Source organism: Hemicordylus capensis, chromosome 2 (assembly GCF_027244095.1).
Source record: "Hemicordylus capensis ecotype Gifberg chromosome 2, rHemCap1.1.pri, whole genome shotgun sequence".
NCBI classification, from domain to species: domain Eukaryota; kingdom Metazoa; phylum Chordata; class Lepidosauria; order Squamata; family Cordylidae; genus Hemicordylus; species Hemicordylus capensis.
In genome coordinates, this window is record NC_069658.1 from 74,228,104 (window position 1) to 74,254,136 (window position 26,033).

The 26,033-nt window shown below is 43.8% G+C and overlaps 1 protein-coding gene across 2 annotated transcripts in view; it reads left to right on the forward strand.

Moving 5' to 3' along the window:
* WDR36 (WD repeat domain 36) overlaps positions 1-25,753 on the forward strand; it is an 82,865-nt gene extending 57,112 nt beyond the window's left edge. For both annotated transcript variants that reach the window (XM_053294756.1, XM_053294758.1), the window contains exons 19-23: positions 4,125-4,267; positions 4,918-5,037; positions 5,639-5,720; positions 12,220-12,407; positions 21,198-25,753. In XM_053294756.1, coding sequence (XP_053150731.1) covers positions 4,125-4,267; positions 4,918-5,037; positions 5,639-5,720; positions 12,220-12,407; positions 21,198-21,347 — 683 coding nt within the window. In that variant the 3' untranslated portion in view covers positions 21,348-25,753. The remainder of the gene's footprint in view (positions 1-4,124; positions 4,268-4,917; positions 5,038-5,638; positions 5,721-12,219; positions 12,408-21,197) is intronic.
* The last annotated feature ends 280 nt before the right edge of the window (positions 25,754-26,033 follow it).

Sequence of the window (26,033 nt, forward strand, 5' to 3'; positions counted from 1 at the left end):
CTTGGTGTCTGCCCCAGGGTCTGTGCATGCACAGTCTCAAACCCTGTGGGATAATCTCAAAGATACTGTCTTCAAGAAGCCCAGGTCCGCGGACCCCAGGCATAAGAAGCATAAACAACATTGTTTTACATTGGATAGCGATTCATCGCCTCCAAAAAACATGAGTCGAAGTCAACTGACTCATTGAGATCGAGAACCCCTTCGCTGTCAACGGTCCTATATCGACCACTGCTACCATAATCAAACCTATTGATGCCGTCACCTGCTATAACGTCCTCTGGACCGTTCATTCCTCTGTCGGCGTTGACACATAAAGTGAGCGTTGCCTTCGATTCCCCAACTCCGATGCTGTGTGTCACGACGGATACCTCCCTCTTGGGTTGGGGAGCCCATTGCGGGACCCATCGAGTACAAGGTCTGTGGATAGTACAACGACATATGCACATCATTTTCTTAGAATTCATGGCAGCTTACCTGGTGCTCAAGTCTTTCGCTCCCTTCAAGGCATGGTTGTGCAGTTATTAATGGACAGTACTACGGTGATCGCCTATGTAAAGCAACAAGGCGGCACAGTGTCACTCTCCCTATGTGCTCTAAGCACCCAGTTGTGAACTTGATGCATATCCAAGAATGTCTTCCTAGTTGCTCTCCACATCAAGGGACTGCAAAACATCTTGGCGGACAACCTCAGCAGGACTTTTGGAAACCAAAAACATCACGAATGGGAGCTGAAACAGTCATGCCTAGACCACCTGATGAAAAGATGGGGAGTTCCTCAGGTGGATGTATTTGCTTTGACAACAATCAAGAAATTTCTGCAATATTGTTCCAGAGCGGGCATTGGACATGGATGTCCCTGGGGGATGCCTTTCAGCACCGCTTGGGGAAAACCCTTCTTTACATGTTCCCCCTTCAACCCCTGATCAACAGAGTAGTGAGCAAACTCATACAGGACAATGCACGAGCTATTTTGGTGGCACTGTGGTGGCCTTGCCAACCGTGATTTGCGTCGCTACTCAGACTGACGGGGAGCAGCTGTTGCCACCTCCCTCTGGACCCTGATCTACTGTCAAGAGATGGGGGAAAATATTACATCCATCTCTGTGGACCTTACAGCTCACAGCGTGGAAGGTTGGCTATTAAAAAATATCCTTCTGAACTCTCATAGAGGCTCTACTAGGAGAAGTTACGTGAGCAAATGGAGGCACTTTGCTTTTTATGTAAACGAACATGGTTTTCACTGGTTCAAGTCCTCTACTGCTCAGGTCTTGTTATATTTAACCAGCCTGAAAGAAGGGGGCCTGGCTAATGTGTCCCTATGGGTACACATGGCCACTATTTCGTCGAAACAAAATGGCTGGCAAGATCATTCTGCCTTCTCACATCCAATGTGCAAGAAGTTCTTGCAGGGCGTTAATAATCTTTATCCCTCCCACCCCCCAGTAAAACACCCAACTGAACAATGGAGCCTGTTTCTGGTTTTGGCCTCCCTGATGGAACCTCCCTTTGAGCCACTTTCTGAAGCAAACCTACATTACTTGACACTCAAGACTGTTTTCCTAATTGCTATCACTACTGCCCACCATGTAAGCAAACTAACTGCCTTAGTATATAGATGTGCCATATATGCAATTCTATCCTAATAAAGTAGTCATGCATACTGACCCAGACTTCTTGCCAAAAGTTCTAATGAACTTCCATTTGAATCAGAACATAATTCTTCCTTCCTTTTTTCAGGAGCCTGAATCATGATTAGGGAAATCACTGTACTCTCTAGATGTGAGAAGATGCCTTCTATATTATCTAAAGGGGACAGAACGTATTCGACGAACCAAAATGCTCTTTGTCTTATTCAAAGCCAAGAATAACGGCCTGTCTGTGTCTAGACAAAGACTCTCACACTGGTTGATGGAGCTCATTTTCTTAACGTATAAGTTACAGAATCAACAGCCTCCCAAACTGATAAAGGCATACTCCACGAGGGTGTATGCTACTTCCGCTGCACATTTATCTGGTCTCTGCTTTAAGGACATATGTGCTGCTGCCACATGGTCTACACACTTACCTTTCATTAAGCACTACGCCGTAGACTTACGTATGGCGGCGGAGGCCAACTTTGGAAGAGAAGTACTCAAGAGAAGCCTTCAGTAGTGGGTGAAATGGCTGCACCCTCTGCCATAGAGATAAAGCTGGCTAGTCACCCATTCTCATGATGACCACGGATCACTTCCAGATTGCTTACCTGTAACTTATGATCTGGAGGTGATCCATTATCAGTCATAAGACCCGCCCGTACCTCGCTGCTTTAGCATTCTAAGAACAAGACTGACTGACTTATTTGATCAATGAATCCCACAATGTGTGGGTTGTCTGTCATCAAACGGATCTTCAAGAAGCTGAGACAAAATGGCGCCCAACTGCCGAGAAAAGGTAGGCACATGCACGGCTGGGAGGGGCGCCAAAGAGGAGCTAGTTAATCCATCCTAGAGGTCCCTGTGCAGGCGCAGTAACCCATTCTCATGACTGACAATGCATCACCTCCAGATCATAAGTTACAGGTAAGCAATCTGTCTTTTCTGATGTTAATTACTAATCCTTTAATAGGCAAAAGTGTTTCAAAAAGGTTTTGCTGGGACCGCAGACAGTCACTTGCAGTATTCCCTCTAAGGCGTGCACATGTATGCATGCATGCCCACTTACGTCTGCTCAGTTAATTTTAGATCCTGCTCAAGTTGAATCAGGAAGGCCCCATTCTGAATCCATGTGTAAGTCCACTGTCTTGATATGGCCTCCCAGAACAAAATTTATTCCAGACACATATGACGGGGGTGGGGGAGAGGGAACACTGATCAGTTGCAAATTGTGGACTACACAAGTCTCACGAACTGTGAAGTTAGTGAGCTTACACAGGCTTTGTTGTCAGGACAAAGGAATCCTTTTTTAAAAAAAGTTTAGCCACAGACAAAAAGGTTGCTACTCCTATGGTAGCAGACTCAATAATACAATTTCCAAAAAAAGAATTCAATTGTTGTAAGATTACAGTGGTTGAAGCGGAAGGTAAAAAGTCTGCTTATGTTTATGCAGTTTGGTATTCAATAAGATAAAGTTGTAAACCAACCTGAGCCATTTTTGGAGTAGTAGTAGTATATAAAGAACTAAATAAAAAGAGCAATTCAGACCTGTGCCATGCAGGATAAAGGGTAAGAGTTTCTGATGGATTTTTCTTCAGGATAAGGGCGCTGGCTACAAATGGTGAGACTGAGCATGCTCAGAAAAAGCATCTCTCAATACGAAAATCTGACATGCTCGTGAAAACTTATTTTCTTGCCTATCAGAAAACAGTACCGGAAGAAGAAAATATGACAGGGTAAACTAAACTTACATTTTGTTTATCAGAAAACAGTACCGGAAACAAGAATCTGATAGCTAAGAGAATTATATCACACCAGGCTCTTGCAACAACTGCTTTGATGGCTGGGCACCAGCGCCCTGACTGCTAGAATTCCTGTCCCTTCTCTCTCTCCCTCCCACCCCACCATGGAGCTGGTATTTGCCCCCTCTGGTGGAAGGCAACTAGGAGAGGGAGGGGAGTTGTGTGTGGGTCACTGCCACCTTGTTTGTTTTACTCAGTGGGACACCAGGGGGCTCATTGAGTCCCGGAAGGAGGAGCTGTGCCTGTTGAGAGCTGCTTGCAGTGTCTTGCTTTGCAAGCCTTTGCTGGCAGAGCTCTTGGCTCAGGACATCACTAGAGCCCTGTGCAGGGGATGGGAAGCTGCGGACTGAAGCTGCTGTGACCCATTGGCTGGAGGAGCCAGCACTCCCAGGGCAAACTGCGGAGGTAACGATGAGAAATAAAATGCATAGTGGCCAGGAGGCCCCTTGTGCCGGGGAAGAAAGGGAAGGTCTTTTTTCCCTGCTTGCTGGAAGAAAAGAGCACTCTCCGGTGGTGAGAAGGCAAGTGGGTTTGTGGAAGCCTGGATTTAACATCATTATACTTCCAGCGTAGTTGTGCAGTTAGTGAGATATTATTTTCTAAAAGTTCTATTCCCTGGTCATTCAGGATACAGTATCATTGGAATGTGTTTTTCCCAGTATTGATTTTTTCTCCTGCTTACATACTAAAGCTGTAGATGTCACAGGAGAGGAAGAAACGAGTGAAGACATGATAGAATATGATTCTCCAGAGCAGCTGGGAGATGCACTAGTGACACTTTCTATATTGCCAGAATCTCGATGGAAGAATCTGCTCAATCTTGATATTATTAAGGTAGTGTGGTGGTGCTGTGTATTTTAAAATTATCTGGTCAGGACTGATTCCTATCATTTTGCAAATTGTGTGGTTGTATTGTATAAGACACTGTAAAGAATTGCCAAGCTGCATTCCCAGAGGAACTCCCTGTAAGTAAGCACTGAGGCCCCAGGTCCCTTTGGGTTTTATGTAACAGCTGAGCATTAAGGAAGCTCTATTCAGCCTCTTTGTTATGGCACTTTATTTATATCTTCATAGCAATGGCCTAGGGTGCCATTTGGCAGAGGTGGGTGGCTCACAAAAACAAAACTAATTGTAAAATTATCTGGTACTAGTTGCTGTAAATGTCAAATATAGTTAATCAATGTTTAATATTTTAGGTGCATTATATAAACACTAGCCAACCCCGCACAGAGCATCTGTGCGTGGGCTGGGCCTCGCCACCACCTCCTGGCCGTCCAATTCTCCTGGATGCTCCAGCCAATCAGGCGCCTCGCCACCCAACCAATCAGCTGGGCCGCAGGGACACACATTCGAAGGCACACCCAGGAGAAATATAGAGAGCGATTTTAAATGCTTTCAGAGTTGGGAAATTAAGAAATCATTTGTGTTCTTCAAGTTGCAGTCTAAAAATGGAAACTCAATAATATAAAATCTTCCATCAACAGCAAAAGAATAAACCGAAAGAGCCACCAAAAGTGCCAAAAACTGCACCATTCTTCATCCCCACAATTCCCGGTCTCGTCCCACGATATGCTTCTATTGAACAAGAATCTGATAGACAGCAGGTAAAAAAAGAGCTGATTGTATTGACCTCCTTAACCATGTAGAACTTCTCTCTCTTTCTCTCACCAGCTTTGTGAGTGCCTCTTGGTGATAGATCTGATGTAGGATGTAGTATATATACTACCTGTTTTCCAAGTGAAAATTAAGAGCTAGATCAGCAGTGAGTTCTGCTGCCGAGTCTTCTTAATAACATAAAGAGATATCTGGAACTTCCAGTCCTCTATCTTCAGCTTTCAGACAATGCTCAAAGAAATCCCTATCTTTTTCTTCAAAGAAACTTATTTTTCTTTCACTTAAAGTGTGTGTATGTGATGAGCAGGGGCAGGTGGCATGCACATGCATACTTCACACGGAATTTGAAATGAAAACAATCTTGGAAGAATATTGATTTTAATGGATGGTATTTCTCCTGATTACAACAGTTGAATCTTGCCTATATTCACTATGACTTTGTCACTAAAGGGTACACAATTAATTAACAGTTTGGAACAAATTGTTCCAAATTCCTCCAAAGTAAAACTTCTCTCTCATTTTTCATGGAGTAATAAAAGGTGATGCCAGTCTTTCATGACTTTTAAGTGACTACATATTTTTATATTCCAGTCAAAAGTACTAAATCTTGGAGTGTTGGCACAAAAATCTGAATTCTTCAAGCAGCTTGAAGAAGCCCTGAGTAGCAACAACTGTAAGTTATATTGTGGACTGACAAAAGTTTACCTCTTGAGGTGAATTCTGACTCCTTGGTATAAATGAGAGATTTGAATGATGCGGGCCATCATTCTTTACATAACTTTACACCAAAATTAACATTACATTAGAAATATTAAACACTTTAAGTTTAGAATGATCATTCTTCAAATATAGATACTGGGAAGAAGGATATCTTGTTCCAGTTTGTTTGGGAATATCATCTCAGTACTCTCTGCAGTGCATGTGAAGATCTTGACTAGTCTGCACCTTATATCCAACTCTTCTCAAATTATTCAGAATGGCTTGCAAAACATTCTTTAAAACAGCAGCAAAGCCAATAAAAATTCAAATCAGTGGTGGCAAGTTTTAGAACATGGGGGCTACTACAGAGAAGCCCCTCTCTCACATGACTATGCCTCAGAGGACAGTAGAATATGCAAATGGCCTCTCCAGATGAGCTGTCAGGGTGGGCAGATTGATATAGGGGAACATCCTTCAGATACCATAGTCCCAAGCTATTAGAGCTTTAAAGTCATAATCAGCACCTCAAATTGTGCCCAGAAGCAAATTGGCAACCAGTACAGCTGTTTCAAGACAGATGTGTGTTTAGAGAGTTTTAGTCCAGTCAGGACTCTAGCAACTATCTTTGGAGCACTGAGTGAAGCACAAGTTAGTTGCAAGGCCAGACATGGAGCTCACCACAGCAGTCACCAAGAAATCTCTCTCTCTCTCTCTCTCTCTCTCTCTCTCTCTCTCTCTCTCTCTCTCTCTCTCTCTCTCACACACACACACACACACATTCGCACACACCTCTGCCACTGTCCATTTTTCTCCTCAACACTATCTCACAAAACAAACCACAACTCAAGGCAGGTACCAATTCTGCCTTTGTCAGTCTGAGATCCAGCAAAACCAGATAGTTATAGCAGCAATAGCACAGCATATTATACTCAGTGCTGAGAAACCCACCCCTCCCACACAAAATCAAACCTTCCTTCCTCCTGTCCTGATGTATCCCCTTCTTCAAGAGAACACTCTACAGGGAAACCTCGTTATCTGCAGATTTGCTTATTAGCAGTCAGGTAAAAGACACCCAACCTTGCCATACATGGAAAAAAGAAGCGGGGGAAACCACAGCCTTGTGTATCCCCGGGTCGGAGGTGGCCGGAAGCTACCGTGGAGGTAATTGCCAGCTGCCATTTTGTTTCTTAGAGCCACAAAATGGCTCCTGTTTAAAACAAAGGGCAATTTTCAGGCATACCGGGGACACAGCATGATGCAGGGAAGGCACCAAAGCATGGCAAGGAGTTTCTCCCTGCATTTCCCCCCAAAATTTGGCCAAAAACCAGCATTTTTTGGCATTTCCCCCCCAACCGGAAACCTAACCCCCAGTTCCCCATTGAAACAATGCCTCGATATTCATGGTTTCCGTATCTGTGGTACAACCATAGAATGGAACCCCCGTAAATACCAAAATCTACCTGTATAAAGGTGCTCTCTCTGCCTCCCAGTCCCTTTGAATACATTTTGAATGTGAAATTCCCTCTTTTTAAGTTCCCCCTCCCTTGCCCCAGCCAATGGAGGCACAGCTGCCCATGACAACACTTGATTTGATAACAAGCCAACTAAGAAGCAAGGAGGTTGCAAGCCCTTCGAATGTCACTGCTAAAAAACAACTGGCAAGGAGGAAATGAGCCTCCAAAATGGTGCTTGTGAAATAAAAATGTTTCAGTCGAGATCAGGTGGTTCTGCTCTGAGCTCAAAACACTCAAATTGTACCATTCGAGTCAAAGTGTTTCACCAGTGAAACATTCTGCACATCCCTGGTCCAGGAGCACTGCCATCCTTCAAGGGTCATGCAGTCCTATCCAGAATATGCTGAAATACATCTCTATGTGAGCAGGTCTCCTGACCTGAAAGCCTCCATTTTTTCTTAATCTAACTTCAGCTTGTTAAACCTCATCCAGCCTATCATTGCCTCAAAATACCATTCAGAACATTCTCAGCTTCTCCAGGCTAGGAAAAGTACAGATATGAGCCGGGTGTCATGAAAATTATAGGGGACAAAATAGAAATATATTGGACACTGTATGCCAAAGACCATGGCTTTTTAGCAATCTTGGAGAAGTCACTGCCAATCTGTATAGACAATACTGAGCTAGATGGACCAATGGTCTGACTCGGTATAAGGCAGCTTCCTATGAGCAGGAGCCCTCTAGCACCACCTTCTGAAACCGCTGTCAGGAAGGATTGGAGCCACTGCAAAACAGTGGTCCTCAGACCCATCCTAGTGAGGAGCCCAGAAGGATTATCATGATTCATACTGAAAGCTGCTGAAAGGTCCAGAAAAGCCAACAGGGATGCCCTCCCCTGTCTAACGCTTCATGTAGATCATCCTTTAGAGACTGACACAAAGCTGTTTTGTTTCTCAAACGAGGGCCTGAAGCTGGACTGAAAAGATCAAGAATTTAGCAAAGCATTTCTCAAACTGACATTATGCCACAAATTACTGTATTTACCAGAATCCAAGACTAGGTTTTTTCCAAGTTCTTTGATGTTAGAAATTGGTCTTAAATTTAGGGTCCTCTTCCTTTTGGTAAATAATATAACCTATATTTAACCCATATTTTAAGGGGGTAGTCTTAAATTCAGGGTTGTCTTCTGTTCAGGTAATTGTGGTATAAAAGATATACTAGCTGACCCTGCACATAGCATCTGTGCGGTTGTGCACTAAGCCTCTGGCATTCCCCCACAGCCCGCTCGCCCGTCCGTGCCGCGCCTCCACCCCCTTGCTCGCAGTCCTTGCTTCCCGCTGCCAGGGCCTGTCGCCCGCTCGCTTGCCAGCCTCTGAGTTCCCTGCTGCTTCACAGCATGGCGCAGTCAACCGTCTGCCCCCGCAGCCCCCCAGAGCCAACTGTCCAGCTCCCGAAGCTGCCCACAGCCTCCGAGCTCCCTGCCACTTCACAGCACCCCCGAGCCAACTGTCAAACTGCTTTCCAGCTGCCCTCCAAACTCCCTGGTGCTCCAGAACTCTCTCCCCCTCTTTCAGCCAATCGCCTCCTCCTCATCTCTCAGCCAATTGCTTTCTGCCACGTTCCCATGCATGGCCCTTCTTGGAGAATTAATTAGATAGATACTTTCCTGTGATCTTTGCTCCTCCAGTTTCATTACCCTCAAGTGTACCAGAAGTATCCCATTTCCTTAAATAACTTCACCTGTGCTGCCACTTTTGCTTGGCACTACCATCCAGAACACCTGTATGATGATTTCTGTCTTGCTTTCTTCAAGTCCGTAAAGACCTTCTTTTCCATTGTTTTTGTCAGAACTTTCTAGTTCCCATATCCCACTATAACAGGCACATTTATGGTGATATATAAAATACATGTGGATAAAATGTGAGACTGAGTGCATCCAAGCAACAGTTTAAGCACCCTGGCCTACATAGTCTCCATTATTCCACTATGTCTTCCTGGTGATACTTCTGAACTTTTTTTATTACCCTTTTGAGCCTTCTTTTTAAATCCTTGTTATGACCTTTTGTCTAAATATGCTGTGCATTTGCTCCATTCCATTGCTGTGCATTTGCTCCATTCCATTGGATCCTGGTAGTTTCCCATATGGCAAGGGACAGAAATACCTGGCCTGTTAATTGAGATTGCAGTTGTATCCCTTTATGGGGGGTGAGGGAAGGGCTTGTTCCATATACACCATTGCAACTCTTGGCAGCTTCTCATTCAATTGTACAATAGTAGGCTTTTTGAAGCTAGCAACCTTTGGAAAATTTCATAGTAATGCCTTTACATTTATGTCGTAAGTATTCTTGTGCACTTTATAATGGCATAAAAAGTAAGGTTTACATGAAGGAAAACTGGTTAATTTATTTTTCAAGAAGACATTTTTGTGATGGATAGAATGTTAATCAACCATTGTATGAAAAGTCATCTGGACATTTTTTATGCCAGATATTCTGCACTGACAAAAGAATAGTGTGTGATATTTCACATTTGAATGTGGGCACACTGTCTAAGCAGAGAGTTGGAGTGAAAAGTCAGTGAAGCATAATATATGAGAAGTAAAACTCCTAGGGTCATAGAACAGGGATAAAGGCTGATTTTTCCAAATCCCATGTATTTATATGTAGTGTAAGGCAGTTTGTAAACTGAGATTCTTTGAGCTGAGATTCTTTGAGTTGTAATTTGGGACTGTTTTACAACTTTGTGTATTCTAATGGTTAGAAACCTTCTAATCCCTAAAGCTTTTGATAATATTGTACCTACTAAAGTTTTGCTCTCTGTGTGTGTGTGTGTGTGTGTGTGTGTGTGTGTGTGTACACACACACACACATCTTATTTAACTTGTAATTTATAAATGACAGCTGACATTCTAAGTTTATTTGAAGAAGTTTCATTGAAAATTTTAATTACAATGGGACTTCCAAGAGTAAACTTAGTCAAGATGTTAGTTGTTTTATACTGTTACCTTTACTTTGCGACATGGAATCAGCCCTTCCTTCATGGAGGTCAGAATGGTATGTTAGTCTCATAGTTGGTTAGGCCGAAGGATAGTTATACAATGGCATGCAGTGAGCTTTGGCATGTATTGCTTTGGGAATGGATGAGCAGAATCTCGACATCCTGACTAAGGCAGCTTGGACACGCCAAGAAGACATGCAGAGAGGTTCCCCATTGCTGCTTCACCCAAAGGGGAATGATTTTTGGCAATCTTCTCTGCCTCCAGAAGTGTCTTGTGCCTTACAAAAATATGTCCCTGAGGCCCATGCAGCCCTCAAGCACATATTTTTGGAAGACACTGAGCACTTCTGGAAGCAGAGAAGAAGGCCAAAAATTTATTCTCCCTGCCCCAACTCCTGCAGGCGTGTTAAGAGTAACCTCCCACAGTTCTCACTGCATCTTCAATGCATTAGGACATCTGTCAGTGTCTGAGAGTGGGTTCATGGTGTTTCATTGAAAATCTCATTAGCTATCATAGAATCCACACTCAGAATACCTCTGAAACAACAGAACCCTGTACCCCATGGGTTAGAAACCCATGGGGGTGGTTGGCACCCTATGTGCACTACACTACCACTCGCTCTGGGCCAGCCCAGCACCCCCCAAGTGCAGTTATGGGGCTGCTGAAAGCTCCATGCATACCCTATGAGGAAAAACCTTAAAGACGCTTAAACTTTAACAATTCCCCAAAAATCAGCCCTCTGCCCAAATCCTTTGAAAAAATTCAGGTAGCTTCTTTGACCCTACCTGGCACTACCACCAACCCCACACTGCTCTAGGACACCCCTTTGCCCCCCGCGTGAAGCTATACATTTGCTGACACCTCAATGCTTCTCTATGGGGAAAAACCTTAAAGACGCGTAAACTTCAACAATTCCCCAAAAATCAGCCCTCTGCCCAATCACTCTGCAATTGGGGTGGTAGCCTCCACCCATTAGGCACTACCACCCCACCCCACTCTTTTTGCCCAGATCCCCCGATCTGCCCCAAAGACACTAAAACTTCAAAAATTCCCCAAAAATCAGCCCTTTGCCCAATCCCCCTGAAATTTGGGTGGTAGCCTCCAACCATTGGGCACTACCACCCCACCCCACTATTTTGCCCCTGGGACCCATTTTTCATACCCAAATCGATTCAGATTCAGATTTAATCCAAATCCGAACTGAATCAGGGGTGATTCGGGTAGCCCAGATTCGGGCACAGAACAGAATGGGGGTGATTCGGTTCGGGTCCCGAACCGAATCACCAAAAACCCAAATTGCACACCCCTACCTCTAATGGAACTTTGTAACATAAATGGGCAGGTAAGCTGTTGGAAAGAATGAAGAACGGTTTTCTTTGTAGTCATATACTTAATAATTACCAAGCTCCACAAATATCAGTGTGGTTTACTAGACAACCCTATTAGACAAGTATTGATCTGTCCCCAATACTACCCTCCAAACTTGTACCAAATATCCTCCCAGAACTCACCCCCAGAATCCATGGCTGTGAAATCTAGTCTCGCTGTTGTTCCTTAGGTTCCAGTCTCTCCATGGTCTGGAGCATTTGTGCTAATCCTTCAAGCAAATAGTAAACTTTTAAAGCAGAGGTTAAGTAAGTGGGGTTTAGGTTTGCAGGATCCATTTTTTTGTTGTCAGAGCCTTGGAATATACCAGCTGGAGTCAATTGTGAAAAGGTAGCTTGAGGAGACGGCATGGACAGGTCATTTTGAATTGAGAAGACTGAGTCTCAGTAACTTGTGTGGACCATGTTGCGGGGCGGGGGCGCTGACTTGCCTGTATCAGTAAATTCTCAGCGGCCACAGCAGAAACATTTTCAGAGAAAACCCCACTTGCATGTAGTGCAAACTCTTGCTTTCATAAAATGACTGATGGTCTCAAGCTGAATACTGCTGGTTAGTGTGGCTATTTAAAACACCCATTCTTTATGTTTCTAAAATATTTTTGTAGACCTGTAACCATATTTTTAATGTTCTGACAGATAAGTCTCCACTTAATATTCTGAAGGAAATGGGACCATCAAATATCGAGACAGAACTGAGAGGCTTGTCTCCTGAGGGTGGTGGCTCCATCAAGGTGATGCAGAGCTTTCTAAGGATGATTGAGGCAATGCTGAACACAAAGTGTGACTTTGAACTGGCTCAGGCATACCTTGCACTATTTCTAAAGGTAAATTTATGTTTGGACATATTGTGACCAATGATATTGTATGTGAAATACAATTGGGTAGCACAGAATAGTCTCAGTATTAATGGCCAAGTTGGTAATGGGCGGGTGAAGAAGGATGAGGACATGTTTGGTGACATCCATTCCTTTATGAATGAGATGTGATGTCCAGTCTGAGATATTGTACTGGCTTGCAAAATCATCTGTCTGATGGCAACAACAAAAGTTTGGCCATTTGGTAACATGTGCCTCTGAACATATGGTGAGTGCTGGTATCTCAGCAGGCAACAACTACAATCAGCACTGTTAGTAAGATTCCACACTCCAGAAAGCAACACAGAAATTAATGCAGAGGCAATGGAAAGAAATTATATACTGTCAACAATACTTATAAATCAATTTGAACAAATTATTCACATTTATTAATACCCCCCCCCACATACACACACATATACAAACTGTACCTTAATTCCCTCAGAAGGTGATTGTTCATGTGCATGAAAGCAGTTTCAGAGGAGAAGTCTCAAAGGTTTGTATTCCATAAGGTGGATAATGAAGCAGATCCTGGGCTTGTATGCAGTTTCAGGCCCCAGCCCTGAAGGCTTGAAACAGCAACCCTCAAAGGCCCACAAATAATTCAACTCCCCATTTAATAGAAGACTACACACACATATGCATGTTAATTTTTATACTTGAAGCATTATTTGCTTCCCCTGTGACCAGAGCTCTGTGTAACGACTCTCACCATATACTCAGAGGCACATGTTAGCAAATTCTTCTTAAACCTTACTGAACACTAATCCCCAGCTTTTGCTGTTGCACCAGCCTACACAGATAGTGGATTGGAGCATGGAGGACCTAGCCAAATTTGGTTTCCATGGCTCTTCAACGTGGTCTGCCGTTTTATATCAGTGGGCTTCACACATGTGCAGAGACCACATTGGGAACATTTTGAAGCTTCTTGATCCTTGTTTTTGTGGGAACCTCACCCCAAATGCAGCTGCACCTCTCCTCATCCTCGCAGTCTTTCGTCATCCGCGCTTCAATAGACTTAGTTTTGGCTTCTGTTCTGAGCTTCTGCAAGTACTGTGTAAAAATAATAATAATCCTTGTTTTTTATTGTTCACTTTGTTTTTCTTTCTCTTTTAGTTATTTTGGGTAGTTAGCACTTTCATTTTATTTCGGTTTTCATTACAGTCTCCCTACCCCCACGCGTCTCCTGATCCTGCCTGGGAAAGAAGATAAAGTTCAGTGGTTCACATCTTATGGCAAGCAAGATAGTATTTTTAAAGTGTGTGTGCTGTGGGGCCATCATCCAACACCTAAAATAAATGTCTCTTCTGCCTTGGTGAAGCACACGTGGTGGAGTCCTGCACACCAGAAATTCATGAAGCAAGCAAAGAACAGAGCTTATCTCCTCCATTCAGCTTTGTGGGAGCAGGCCCTGTGCTCTTCATAAAACTTGATTGCCTCCCGTGCAGATACCATGTTGGTTGAAGCCCCTACGGGAACACCACCAACCACTATCGATAAGGTGATACTGCCTCACCTAGATTGTTTTTGGTAGCAAGCACTCCAGTACTGAGAGAGGTCCCGGACCCTAAACAGAGTACTTTGATGACATCCACGGCTAGCTTGCCTTGAGCTCCTACAGCATTGATCCCGAAGGCTTTGGGACCAACGGGGCACAAGAGAGCGACACTGGGATTGAAAAAGAAGCCACTTCAGCAGCAACCGCCACTACTAACAGGTCAACATCTTTACCGCATACCAAAGCAGAAACCAGTGTTGGACACTGATTCTGCTCTGACCAAACCAAAAGAAAAAGATCCAACCCAAGGATCCAACCTAGAACGCCTGTCCTCAAGATGTTCCATTGACCCCAGCTGGATGTGACCTGGACCCGAACATCCTGGCCCCAATGCATCATATCCCAAGGGACGTCAATCTATTGGCTCATAATGCACTAGACAAACAAAACTTGCTGGATTACAAGGCTATTTGGCTTCACAACCCAGAGGAACCGGATGACCAGTTTTTGGATACTAGTGATCTTTATGTTCTTGGGGTGGAAAAGTGCCCCACTGCCACCGTAGAGAACAAAGCCAACAACAATGTCTGACCCGCCAAGATTGGTTTCACCTGAGGGCTGGTCCCCATTCCCTTATGAGAGATGAGAGAGAGAGAATGTGGAAGGGAGCTCTCTCTAGTAGACTCCATGTATTCCAATGATCCAAGGGAGGACCATCATCAAGGATGGGACTGAGATTGGGGTTTCTTTGATCAGTACAGAGGTGGGGGACAAAGGTCAAGACAGAAGATACTGGTACAACCAACTCTGCAGTCTAGGCTCTGAGGATTACTTCACAACATGGCACCAGGGAGAGTCGCGGTACCCGGGAAACTCATCTCGGTACCAAGAAGACTCTTGCTCAGACTTGGGATATCACTCTTACCAGTGGGACTGAACAATGTATTATGAAATACAGCACCAGCCCAGTTCTTGGTCGCGATCGAGATCTATGGACAGGAAGACCAGTCCATGTCACGAGAAACATCGGGACTCCCACAGGGAAAGCCACCTTCAAAAGGGACGCATGACTCTCCACCTCCCTCCCATCCTTGGGACCCTGCAGTTCCACAACATCCGCCCGTTCAACTTCTGCAACTTCCCTCTGTCCCAACTGGGGCTCCAGTGGAACAGAAAAGATGCTGAACCAGAGGATCCTGAACCCTCTGAATCAGAGCAGGCGGAAGAAGAGTCGGAGGCGAAAGAAGGTGACTCTTCACGCTCTGATTTGGCATCTACCGGCACTTCTCCCCAGGATCTCATTCAAGACCTGAAGCCAAGTTCACCTTCAGAGGATCTGAAACTTTATTCAGATTGTATTTCCAGAATGGCTACAGAACTGAGAGTAAAGTTGGACCAGCAACAGAAGATTTAGATCCGTTGTTTCGGCTCACCGACACAGATGCTCGTATTCCTGCCTCCTTTGCCCATGAATTCAGCATTGTTGGACGTAGTTAAAACCTACTGGAATAAACCACCATCTCTGCTGCAACCTTCTAAATATTTAGAGAGTTTGTATTGGGTACAATTAGGAAAAGACTCTTCTGCCTCCCCGCAGAAGCACCCGGCCCCAAATTCAATAGTCATAAAAACGACATTGAATAAACTGAGAAGTAGATTCAATCCAACAAACCCTGGGGATAGAGAGGTAAAGAAGGCATCAGCAGAGAGCAGCAGCATTACACCTCAAAATTGCAAATTCCCAAGCATACAATGCAAGATACAACCACTTTTTATGGGAAAGGGCCTCTTCCTTTATTGACCAGCTGTCTCAAGATAAATAAGAGGGATCCAGCCAAGGTATGTTTGAAGGTGGCTGCATGATTGGCAAAACAGAAGCTGTACTTGGCAAGGCACTCTGTGGATTCCACAGCCAAGGTCATGGCAACTTCCACTGCAATACTCAGAAATGTGTGGCTCTGCTCATCCGGACTTATGAAGGTCTTGGTTGTAACCTATAAAGCCCTAAACAGCTTGGGCCCGGAGTATTTAAGAGAACGTCTTCTTCGCTATGAACCACACCACCCATTGAGATCATCATGAGAGGTTCATCGACAGTTGCCACCGGCTCGTCTGGTGGCTACTCAGGGACAGGCCTTCTCTGTTGCTGCCCCGAGGCTCTGGAGTGTGCTCTCTGCTGAAATAAGAGCCTCCCCATCTCTTGTGACTTAAAAAGGCAGTCAAAGCACATTTGTTCACCCAGGCTTTTAATTAGATACTGTTTTAATAGTTTGATTATTTTTTAATAGTTTTAACATTTTAAATTGTTATAATGTGTTAACCTTTTTACTTGTTTTTATTGTTTTGTTGTAAACTACCCAGAGACGTGTTTTGGGCGGTATGTTAAAAAAATATAAAAATAAGAATTGAGGATTTACCCTTTGAGAGGAAAATCTCTCTTTGAAGATAAAATAGATGAGAATGAAGAACACTGCACATTGTATGACACATCAGTCTGCAACACCTCTCCCACCAAAACAAAATAAATGGCCACATTATCCAACTCCAGATCATCCTCTCAACAAACCTTGTCTGGCTCTTTTCACTCTCAGCGATACCTCTTGGGGGAAAGACAATCCTTCAGTTCTTCCAAGACTTGGGCACAGAAGCAAAGAGCCCCTGCTTATCCCCCAAAACAATGACTTTCTCAGTTGGATAACAGGCACACACCTCACCCCATACTTACCTGCCTGGGAACACATTACTTCTATCCAGGGGCGTAATGATGGGGGGGCAGGCAGGGCACGTGCCCTGGGCGCCACTCTGGGAGGGGGCGCAGCGCGATGCCCCAGAAAAGCTCCACCACCACAAAAAAAAATTTTTTTTTCAACAAAATTTTTCCCCAAATTCCAGGTGGCGGGGGTGGCTGGCAGGCGCTCCCACTGGCTGGCAGGAAAGCCGGCCGGCCGCCCACCCCCCGCACTCACACTCCTGCAAAGAGCCCAGCAGGCTCACTGCATTACCGCCAGCACTGCCCAACTGCGCAGAATCTGAACTGCGCAGGCACGCCTCGCAGTTGGGAAGCGATGCCGGGCCAGACGGCAGGCCTCAGTGTCGCTCTTACCAGTACATTCGCCCGATCTACCCGTCAGGTCGGATCGCCAGGGGAACGGCGCCTCCCGCAACGGGGCAGACCTCAGCCCATCGGGGACTCTCTCCAACGTGCTCTCCTCCATGTACAGAGCGCCGTACGCCGCAGCCGCGGCTGCCCAGGGATATGGAGTCTTTTTGCCCTACACCGCCGAGCTACCCATCTTCCTGCAGCTGGTAAGGACCGTCGGGTCTCCCTTCTTCCCCCTGCCCTCTCCGGTCGCAGCTGCCTTGCCCTGGGCACGAGCGAGTGAGCCGCAACCAAAAGAATCCCAGGGATTTTGCCCCGCTTTGCTCCTCTCCAAACTTCCCCCATGCGAGGACTTGGCGAGACAGAGGCGCGCGCCTTCAGCGTGCGTGCAATTTATTGACCAGCAACCTCGGTCTGCTTCTGGCTCTCCCTCTGGTTCGGTCCGGGCAGAGAAATCCCTCTTCGGCAGGCGATCAAGCCCACAGAATGCCTGGCTTGGGGTCTCACTCGCAGCGGGGCTCTCTGCTCTCTCTTAGAGCGCGGCACACCCGGGTCCTTCAACGCCGATTGCTCGGAAGGAGCATCTCTCCCACTGGTGTTAATGCAGCTTCTAAATAATTCCGGGTGTGGTTCCGCCGCCCACCGCGCGATCCGCCGCCGTCACGCTCAGGTTAGGATGGGGGGGGCCCAATTTCAAGGGCAGAGCTTGGCCTGGGCATCATTATCCCCAGTTACGCCTCTGCTTCTATCCAATGGGTCTTAACGATATTCTGTCTGGGTTATGCCCTGGAATTCAGAGGCCAACCTTTCCCTGCTTATTCACAAAGCATCCAACCAAAATAATCACAAATGAGGCAGAGGCTCTTCTGTTCAAAGATGCAATAGAGAGAGTCTATACCAATGTGGCAACAGGATTCTGTTCCCAATATTTCACCATTCCAAAAACCGGTAGGGGGGGTTTACACTTCACTTTGGACCTGCGGAGGCTGAACCAGTTCATTGTTTACCTACGCTTCCACATGATTTCAGTCCCAACTATCTTATCTGTGCTAGAATGAAAACACGTGGATGGCCTTTCTTGATTTAAATGATGCTTATTGTCATATTTATGTAAGACCCCAACATCAGAAGCATTTGCGGTTCAGGACAGGCAAGGAGGCCTACCAGTTCAAAGCCCTTCCATTCTGACTTTCCTCGGCCCCCAGAGTGTTCATGAAGTGCATGGCCCCAGTGGTAGCCTATCTCCAACAGGACAGTATTTGGAAATAACTCCAACAGTTATTTCCATTCCTGGACTATTGGTTCATAGCAGCAGATTCACCAGAAGAAACTTACTTGGCCATCAAAAGGACCATCACACTCATGGGTGCTCTGGGACTACAAGTGAACTACAAGAAATCTCAGTTAACACCCAAAAGAATTATTCAGTTTATAGACCTAATTTTTGATACTATGTAAGGCAGTGTTTCCCCCCCAGAACTGTGAATCCAGAATTTGGCTACACTAGCAAAATGTGTCACAGAAGGCAGCCACGATCCATCGCCTCCTGAGTTACTTGGCTTCTACTATTCATGTCTGCCGCATAATCAACTCAGGATGCGCCCACTTCAAAGATGGTTTCTCAACAACTTCCACCCGCATACGGATCCTCTGAATACCTGTCTTCAGCTTCCAGGGATGGTTTGCACTTCAATCTGGTGGAGGGCCCATGCTCCCCACTTATCATCTGGGAAGTCGCTTCATCTGATAATTATCATGGATGCATCAGAGCAAGGCTCTGGGGCACTCACATGGGAGACCTACATCTGAAAGGCCATTGGGGTGCTCCAGAAAAAGGCACACAAAGAAACTTTCTGGAGCTCCTTGCGTTTAATGCCTTTAAAAAATTCTCCCTCTCATTCGAAACTCATCAATTATCATCCAAAACGACAATATAACAGCCAAAGCTTATAGCAACAGATAGGGCAGAACTGCATCCAGATCACTTCTAGCCTAGTCCATGGACTTCCGGCAGTAGTGCATCAGAAACAGAATCATGACACAAGCAGTCCATATACAGGGCTCAGCAAACCTTTGGGCACATATGCTCAGTAGGTCTTCAACTGGCTGCCACGAGTGGGAATTGGACAAACCAGCAGTCCATCAAATCTTCAAGCATTGGGGCACCCCGACGTTGAATGTCTTCACCACAGCGGTGAAAAAACAATGCTGCAGTTTCTGCTCGAGAGCAGACATTCAATGGGAGATATGTTCTTCATCCCGTAGACAGAACACTTCGCTTATCTGTTTCCATCAATCTCATTGCTACCAAAAATCCTCATAAAGATCAAGAGGTAGAAGGTCAGCTGCATAATATATCACCATGGTGGCCATGGCGTCCATGGTTTCTGTGGCTAGTACATATGCCCACAGATTACTTACATCTCTTATGTGATGACACACTTAACTTGTATCTCAAGCGGCTGGCAAGATCCTGCATTCGGATATAAAATCCCTATGCCTGATGGTGTGGAGGACCTTGCCTCCTTCCACTTAAAGTTTCAGGAAGTATTCAAGGCATCACAGTAATGTCCAACGACAAAGTCTTATGCCCACAAGTGGAATAGGTTTACATTGGGGTAAATGTAAAAGAATAAACTTAAACCTATGAATAGGTTCTGCAAGTACGTGAAGCAACACAAGTTTAATGTTCAACTTTTAAACACTCACTATTGGTGTAAATTGACAGATGACCACTAGAAGAAGTTACAGCTGAGCAACCTGTTAAGATTTTGTAGGCCAGTACAATATCTGACTTGACATCAGATATCATGCCCTCATAGCGTGAACATAATTGAATCATTGAATTGCCTCATTTTTTGGTGCTCAGTTGGAGCTGCCACACTCACAATATCCCTGTAAAACAAAGGGTTTTCCCCTTTAATTGAATATCCTTGCTTTTTAAAATAAAGGTTGCCACGGTGGCATAACTGACCTTGTGTTTCAATAAGTGAACTTTGGCCCCTCACCAGAAATTTTTCCACACATTATCTTTGTGTAAAGCAAAGCCCCTCTGCAAATGCCCCTACGGCAGTGCCTTACCACTGCTGCTCCTTCTCCTACCACTTTATTGCTCTCTCACCATCCTCACTCACCAGCTGGCCTCTTTCCTGCCTCCAGTGAGGAAAGAAGCCATTCTTCTTCTTACTGGTGTGTGAGCCACTGGGCAAGCTGGGCCACTTGGAGGCAGCAGCAAGAGTAGAGCTGATCTGTTTGGCTCAGAGATATGAGTTCAGTCATTCAGCTGTAATAATTACACTTTTGGGACATTTCTCTTTCTCCGAGGGGGGGGGGATTTCACCCAGCAGCCCTTCAGAGTCCCTTCACAGCTGTTTCCAAGGCAATAAGGGCAGAAGATGCTTACTCCCCTGTTCCCACACACTTCCTTCCCCCTCCCTTTTTCTCATGAACATTCCAACTGATCTGAGCCCAAGCAAGGTTGACATTGCAGAGCCATCTTTTCCTCTTAATTTGTAGCAATTCAAAACATTTATTTCAACTAATCCATGAAGCTGTGTGATATGGAAGTCAAACTTTTGAAAGAGACCTTTCCTAAAGAAATTGAGTCAGTCTGTAGTTCCTTATTTGAATGCAAAGAAATCCCATTATGAAAGGGGGTGGAGGAGACCCAACTGTGGTCTTGAGATTTAATGTCTGCCATCATTTGATTAAAAAAACTGGCACACTTGTTCTGCAGTTCAGAGTGTAAAAATGTCCCTTTTAACATGAATAGTGCAAAGCGGAGGCTTTGAGAAGCCACAGAAGGTGGTGCGGGTCATGTGAAATAACATGCTAGAATGCTGTTCTACTACTTCACTCATAACACACATGCACTCCAATGCCTGTGCAATATAGAGGGGACTGTTTGGCCTCATTATGCCACATCCTATGAATTGCTGAGAGGAGGAACTCCCTGAAAAAGATAGATATGTAGGACATACTTCAGTTTTAGTCTGGATTTATGAAACGTTGATATCCTGTTTTGATCTCTCTCTATTTTATTGGTTAGTGTGAACATAGTACTGATGTGGTGATTTAACAGATTTATCAAGTAGTCTAAGTAGTGTATGTTCTACAATAGGGTCTCTCTATTTAAATGATCATTTTCATATTTCCATTTCAGTTGCATCTGAACATCCTTTCCTCAGAGCCAGCTTTGCTGGCAGAAGTATCCAGACTGTCACCCCAGCTTGAAGAAATCTGGATTCACTTACAGACTCTTTTCAACCAAAGCCTTTGCATTTTAAATTACATGAAGACTGCCTTGTTATAAAAGTGCCTTTTGTTCTTTAATGATCAAGCTGTTGAATGTTTTACAGTTCCTTGTACAAAGCACATCTGCTGCTAATGGATATTAGACAAATTTTTAAAGTTAACTTTATAGCTTGACTTTGAGTAACTTTTATTCAGATTTAAGTATGAGTGTGTGCTGTCTCCATAATGTTAATATGCATAGTTTGTTTCAGTGACTACAAACACAGTCGAATTCATTGTCCCAAATTAAACCCACTTTGATATGGTCTGGGAGCACCTGGTGCAGCAGAGTCACTGAAGAGGGGAGGGAGTGGACTTGATCCAGCAGCTGGATAGGGAGACCACTGGAAGTCCCTTGTGAGACTGGAATGATAGTTTTTAAAAACTGCAAGACTTTAAACAAGTCAACATGAATAAGTATGGTGAAAAACAACAACCAATATTTATATACCACTTTTCAACAAAATTTTCCAAAGCAGTTTACATGGAGAAATAATAAATAAAAAGTTGGCTCCTTGTCCCCCAAAGGGCTCACAGTCTAAAAATAAACATAAGACAGACAGCAGCAACAGTCACTGGAGAGATACTGTGCTGGGGGTGGATAGGGCCAGTTACTCTTCCCCTGCTAAATAAAGAGAATCACCATGTTAAAAAGGTGCCTCTTTGCCCAGTTAGCAGGGGAGAAAAACAAGTGCTTGTGTACTCAACCAATTTTACAGTAGCTATAAATGTAGGATTTTTAGATGACTACATTTTTTGTTTATTTGGTATAAATACTCATAAGAATTGGGGTTTTTTAAAAAATATATATCAAATATCTTTTTTGGAATGAATATTGAAATTCACTTAAACCAGTCTAAAATCATGTTTGTTGTTCGTTTACTTACAAAGAGCTGGTTTAAATGGAACCACAACTAAAGCCTGATTCTTACATGATGTCTGAGCCTCAGGTATGCGCACTCTAACCCCTGCACACACACACACACAACTCCTGCCTGTGTGAGCCTTCTAGGAGTTCTGATTCAGTTTAGGAAAAAACCGAGCTCAGGCTTGCCATCTGAATGACCAGTCTTGAACCAGCTTGTCTGAAATCAACCTAGATATGAAACCCGCTTCAGATCTTTGGTTCTTAACTATGTTTATTTCAAGCAAGTTGGTTTTATTAAACCAAGATCAATCGAGGCTTGTGGACATCACTGGAAACCAGGCTTTAACTGTGGTCCCACATGACATCTGAGTTGATCCAGTAAATGGCAGCTTCTTTGGGCAACTAGCTCTATAAAACGTTAAAAGTATTTTTAGATCCAAACCCTATGCTCCTACACAGCAAAAGCCTCTATATATAGGCTGTCATGTGGAGAGTTAGAAGCCATTACTGAGAGAGTTCCCAGAGGCTGGCAAGAATGGTCAAAGCAGTATACAAGTGCCCCACTTAGGGCACTTCAGGGCTAGTGATTCTCACAGTTCTGGATCCTATGATTCCAGGGTTCTAACAGTACTCAACAGCCTATTGCTTTCAGCTTAAAAGGGGAAAGGGTTATGAGCCAGACCGGCTCTTGGTGCAGTGAAGCTCTGCGGCAGTACTCAACAGCGTGTGCCACTGAACTCTCACAGTCAGCCAGTTTAGAGATTGTGACATAAAAGCAGTGTGACAGGAACCATATCCTGATCACAGTGAGGCTGGATCTTTTCTAGAGCCTCAGACTTGAGGTGGCAGGAAAAGCCATGCCAAAAATGCAATAACACCGGGTTCCAAGGAACTTTTAATCAAAGCCAATGACACAGACATTTTAGTATTAATCTTCATATCAGTTCTTCCATCGTTTAAGAAGCTTGGCCTTCAGACCATGTGGGGTTCTTTTGGGAAAGGCACAAAGCAGCACCGATGGATTCCTGAAGTTGCTGACTCATTAGGGCCTGAAAAATTAGGGGACTGCCCTTCCTCCATGCATTCGCTGGGTGTGATACCATATCATTCTGTGGCAAAGGCAAAAAGTCTGCATGGAGAGTGTTTGATGTGTCAAGTTTGTTTGTTTTGTTTGTTTTACAAAACCGAGTCAGTGCCTGGCAGTGATTGAAGACCAAGATCTCCAGATATTGGAGAGGTTTGTGGTAATCATGTATTTATGACAGAGGTAGCACAGCCATGCATGTGAGTGATGCAAGACTGGAACTTTTTGCTAGGAAACAGAAAACTTATTTTGATGAGCAGGCTGCATACCAAGCAGGAATAGTATGGGGCCATGCAACTGCATGCCAACCCAACAAAGCAAGTTCTGCTGAGAGGGGATGGAAAAAAGAGGGAGGAATATGAAAAATCCTTTGGACAATGCTTCCACCAGTTGTGGAATGTTGCAAGGAACTTGTGAAATGTGCTGCAAAAGTGGCTGCAAAGGAAGGAGAATGTGTTTCAAAAGTGTCTTGACTGCAGTGGATTGTGCTTGGATTAGAAAGCTGACATGCATCTCTTGTTTCATTAATCCATTAAGATAGCTTTGCCATTTAAGCTCATAAGCAGTCAGTTGAACCATATGCAACTATTTGAATGATTCTAAAGATTTTCAATATTTAATAAAATGGCACCATATAGGTGGCTCTCATCTGTAGTTTCACGTATCTGCGGACAGGTCTTAGAGACCCGGTTTCTTTATCTGTGATTTTAAAAATAGGCTAAAATTCACCTATTCACGGTTTTGAGTGGCCAGAAATGACTTCTGATGTCATACTGGTCACAATTTTTACAGTGCAGAGCCATTTTGTAGCTCTTAAAAAAATTCCTGTGATCTTTTGTGAAAATTGGTTTGGAGGGAGCATTGCTGGGAGAGCAAGGTAGAATACTTTTTGTCCTAATTATGCTCCCCACCCCCTCCGTTCTTAGCCTTTGGGGGGGGTAGATTCCCCTAGATTCCCATAGTGGTAAGGTTTTGTTGTTTGCCTGAAGTTACTCTAAAACAATAAGGATCTGAAAACATTTCTGCCAAATCTCATCTGTATCACTATGAAGTGGATGATTTTTTTTAAAAAAACATTTAATACCGTATACCATATTTATATTTAGCCACCATATTGAAATTTTAGCAACCACATTGCTTTCTCAAGCCACACATCTGACAGCACATTTGCCAAATCTCAGGCCTTTATAATTGGATTGATTCTGGTGAGCTTCAACATTCAATATTGCAACACCATATTGAATTTTGGATTTTTAACTGCCATATTGGATTTTGGGGGTGCCGATCTGACATTTCTGCCAAATCGCATGTTTTGTAGTCCAAAGTGCATGATTCAGCTTATTTTTGCTATTTATCTGCTCTACTTCAGTGAACAACAGAAAAGGAGTACAAGGGAAGCAGGCAGTCTACTAACACCACTTAGTTACCTCAATTACTAACAACTTGTTAAATTCTTGTGGTGCGATTTCTTCCAAAAGATGATACCTTGACTATGATTTTGGTTCAGTGTCCAAGATTCAACTGCTGACCAGGGATAAGTAGCAAAAGAATCACAGCAGCTGTTGTGCTTTTTCTGTATCGGTGGTTGTGGTTAGCATTTATTTTGCCAAGTACAATACTCATCCTTCACAAAAAAATAAGTTGGAGAATTTTAAAAAGTTTCTAAGTTTTGGGGAGGATGAGTAAGTTCACAAAAAATAAGTTGCAGAATTTTTTAAAGTTTCTAAGTTTGGGGGAGGATGAGTTAGTTGGGGATTTTTCAGCTCCTTGGCCAAAACATAGGAGCTGAAATGTATAAATAACAGGGATACAAAAATGTTCACAAATCTTAAAAGCCAGCAAGATTCTCTAATCGTGGTTGATGTGCCCAGTCATTACTAGAATAAAACCCACAACACTTTTAATCAGAGTTTATTGTTAGCAGCCCTGATCAGTAGTGTACTGGAAGAGCGGGGTATAAATATCTTAAATAAAGTTGCACTCTGAAGTTCACTTATTAAGAACGTTTGGAGAGATCTGCCTGCAGTTGCTTTCAGCTCTCTGGTGGCAGCTCAAGATTGGTCCTTTTCTATAATCTGAGCTCCCTGTTTCTGTAACTGCTTCACAATTTCTAGCAGCCTTTAGAAGAGCTCTCAGAACATCATAATCTAATCAAGCCTTTGGTTATCTATTAGTTGGTTTTACTGTTTTAAACTATTTTAAACAACTGTTATTGTGTTAAATTATTATTTTTTTTTATTGTTTTGTTTTAGTGTTTTTGTTGTTTTGTGTTTTTGAGACTCTTGGATTTGGCAATATAAAAATGTAACATGTCAGCACAGGAGTGTTGAAAAACTCCATCTGTAGATTTTTGAATGAATCTCTAAGCACCAACCTAGGATGGAATTAAATTAGTTTCACTTTGATTGTAAAATATAGAATCACATTCTTTAAAAATATAACTCAGATTTTTCTGATATCTGTGACTAGTAAACAGTCTAGTTGTTGTTCATGAGCAAAATATTGGCAAATTTCACTTTTTATTTGCCACATGTTGGTCCTTTCTTGCTTCCTTTCCTTTATTATTCTCTTTGTGAAAAATTGTTGAAAGAAGAAAGATAGAACATAGACACATCAAGCCAAGCAGCACTACTTTGCATTCCTCATTGGAGTCAGTGTTAACATTCACAGCTACTAGTTGCTTATCAGACCCAAATATGTGAAGAATTTCTGCTCACCAAGTGCCTATACTCTTGGTGCTGCCCTGACATATA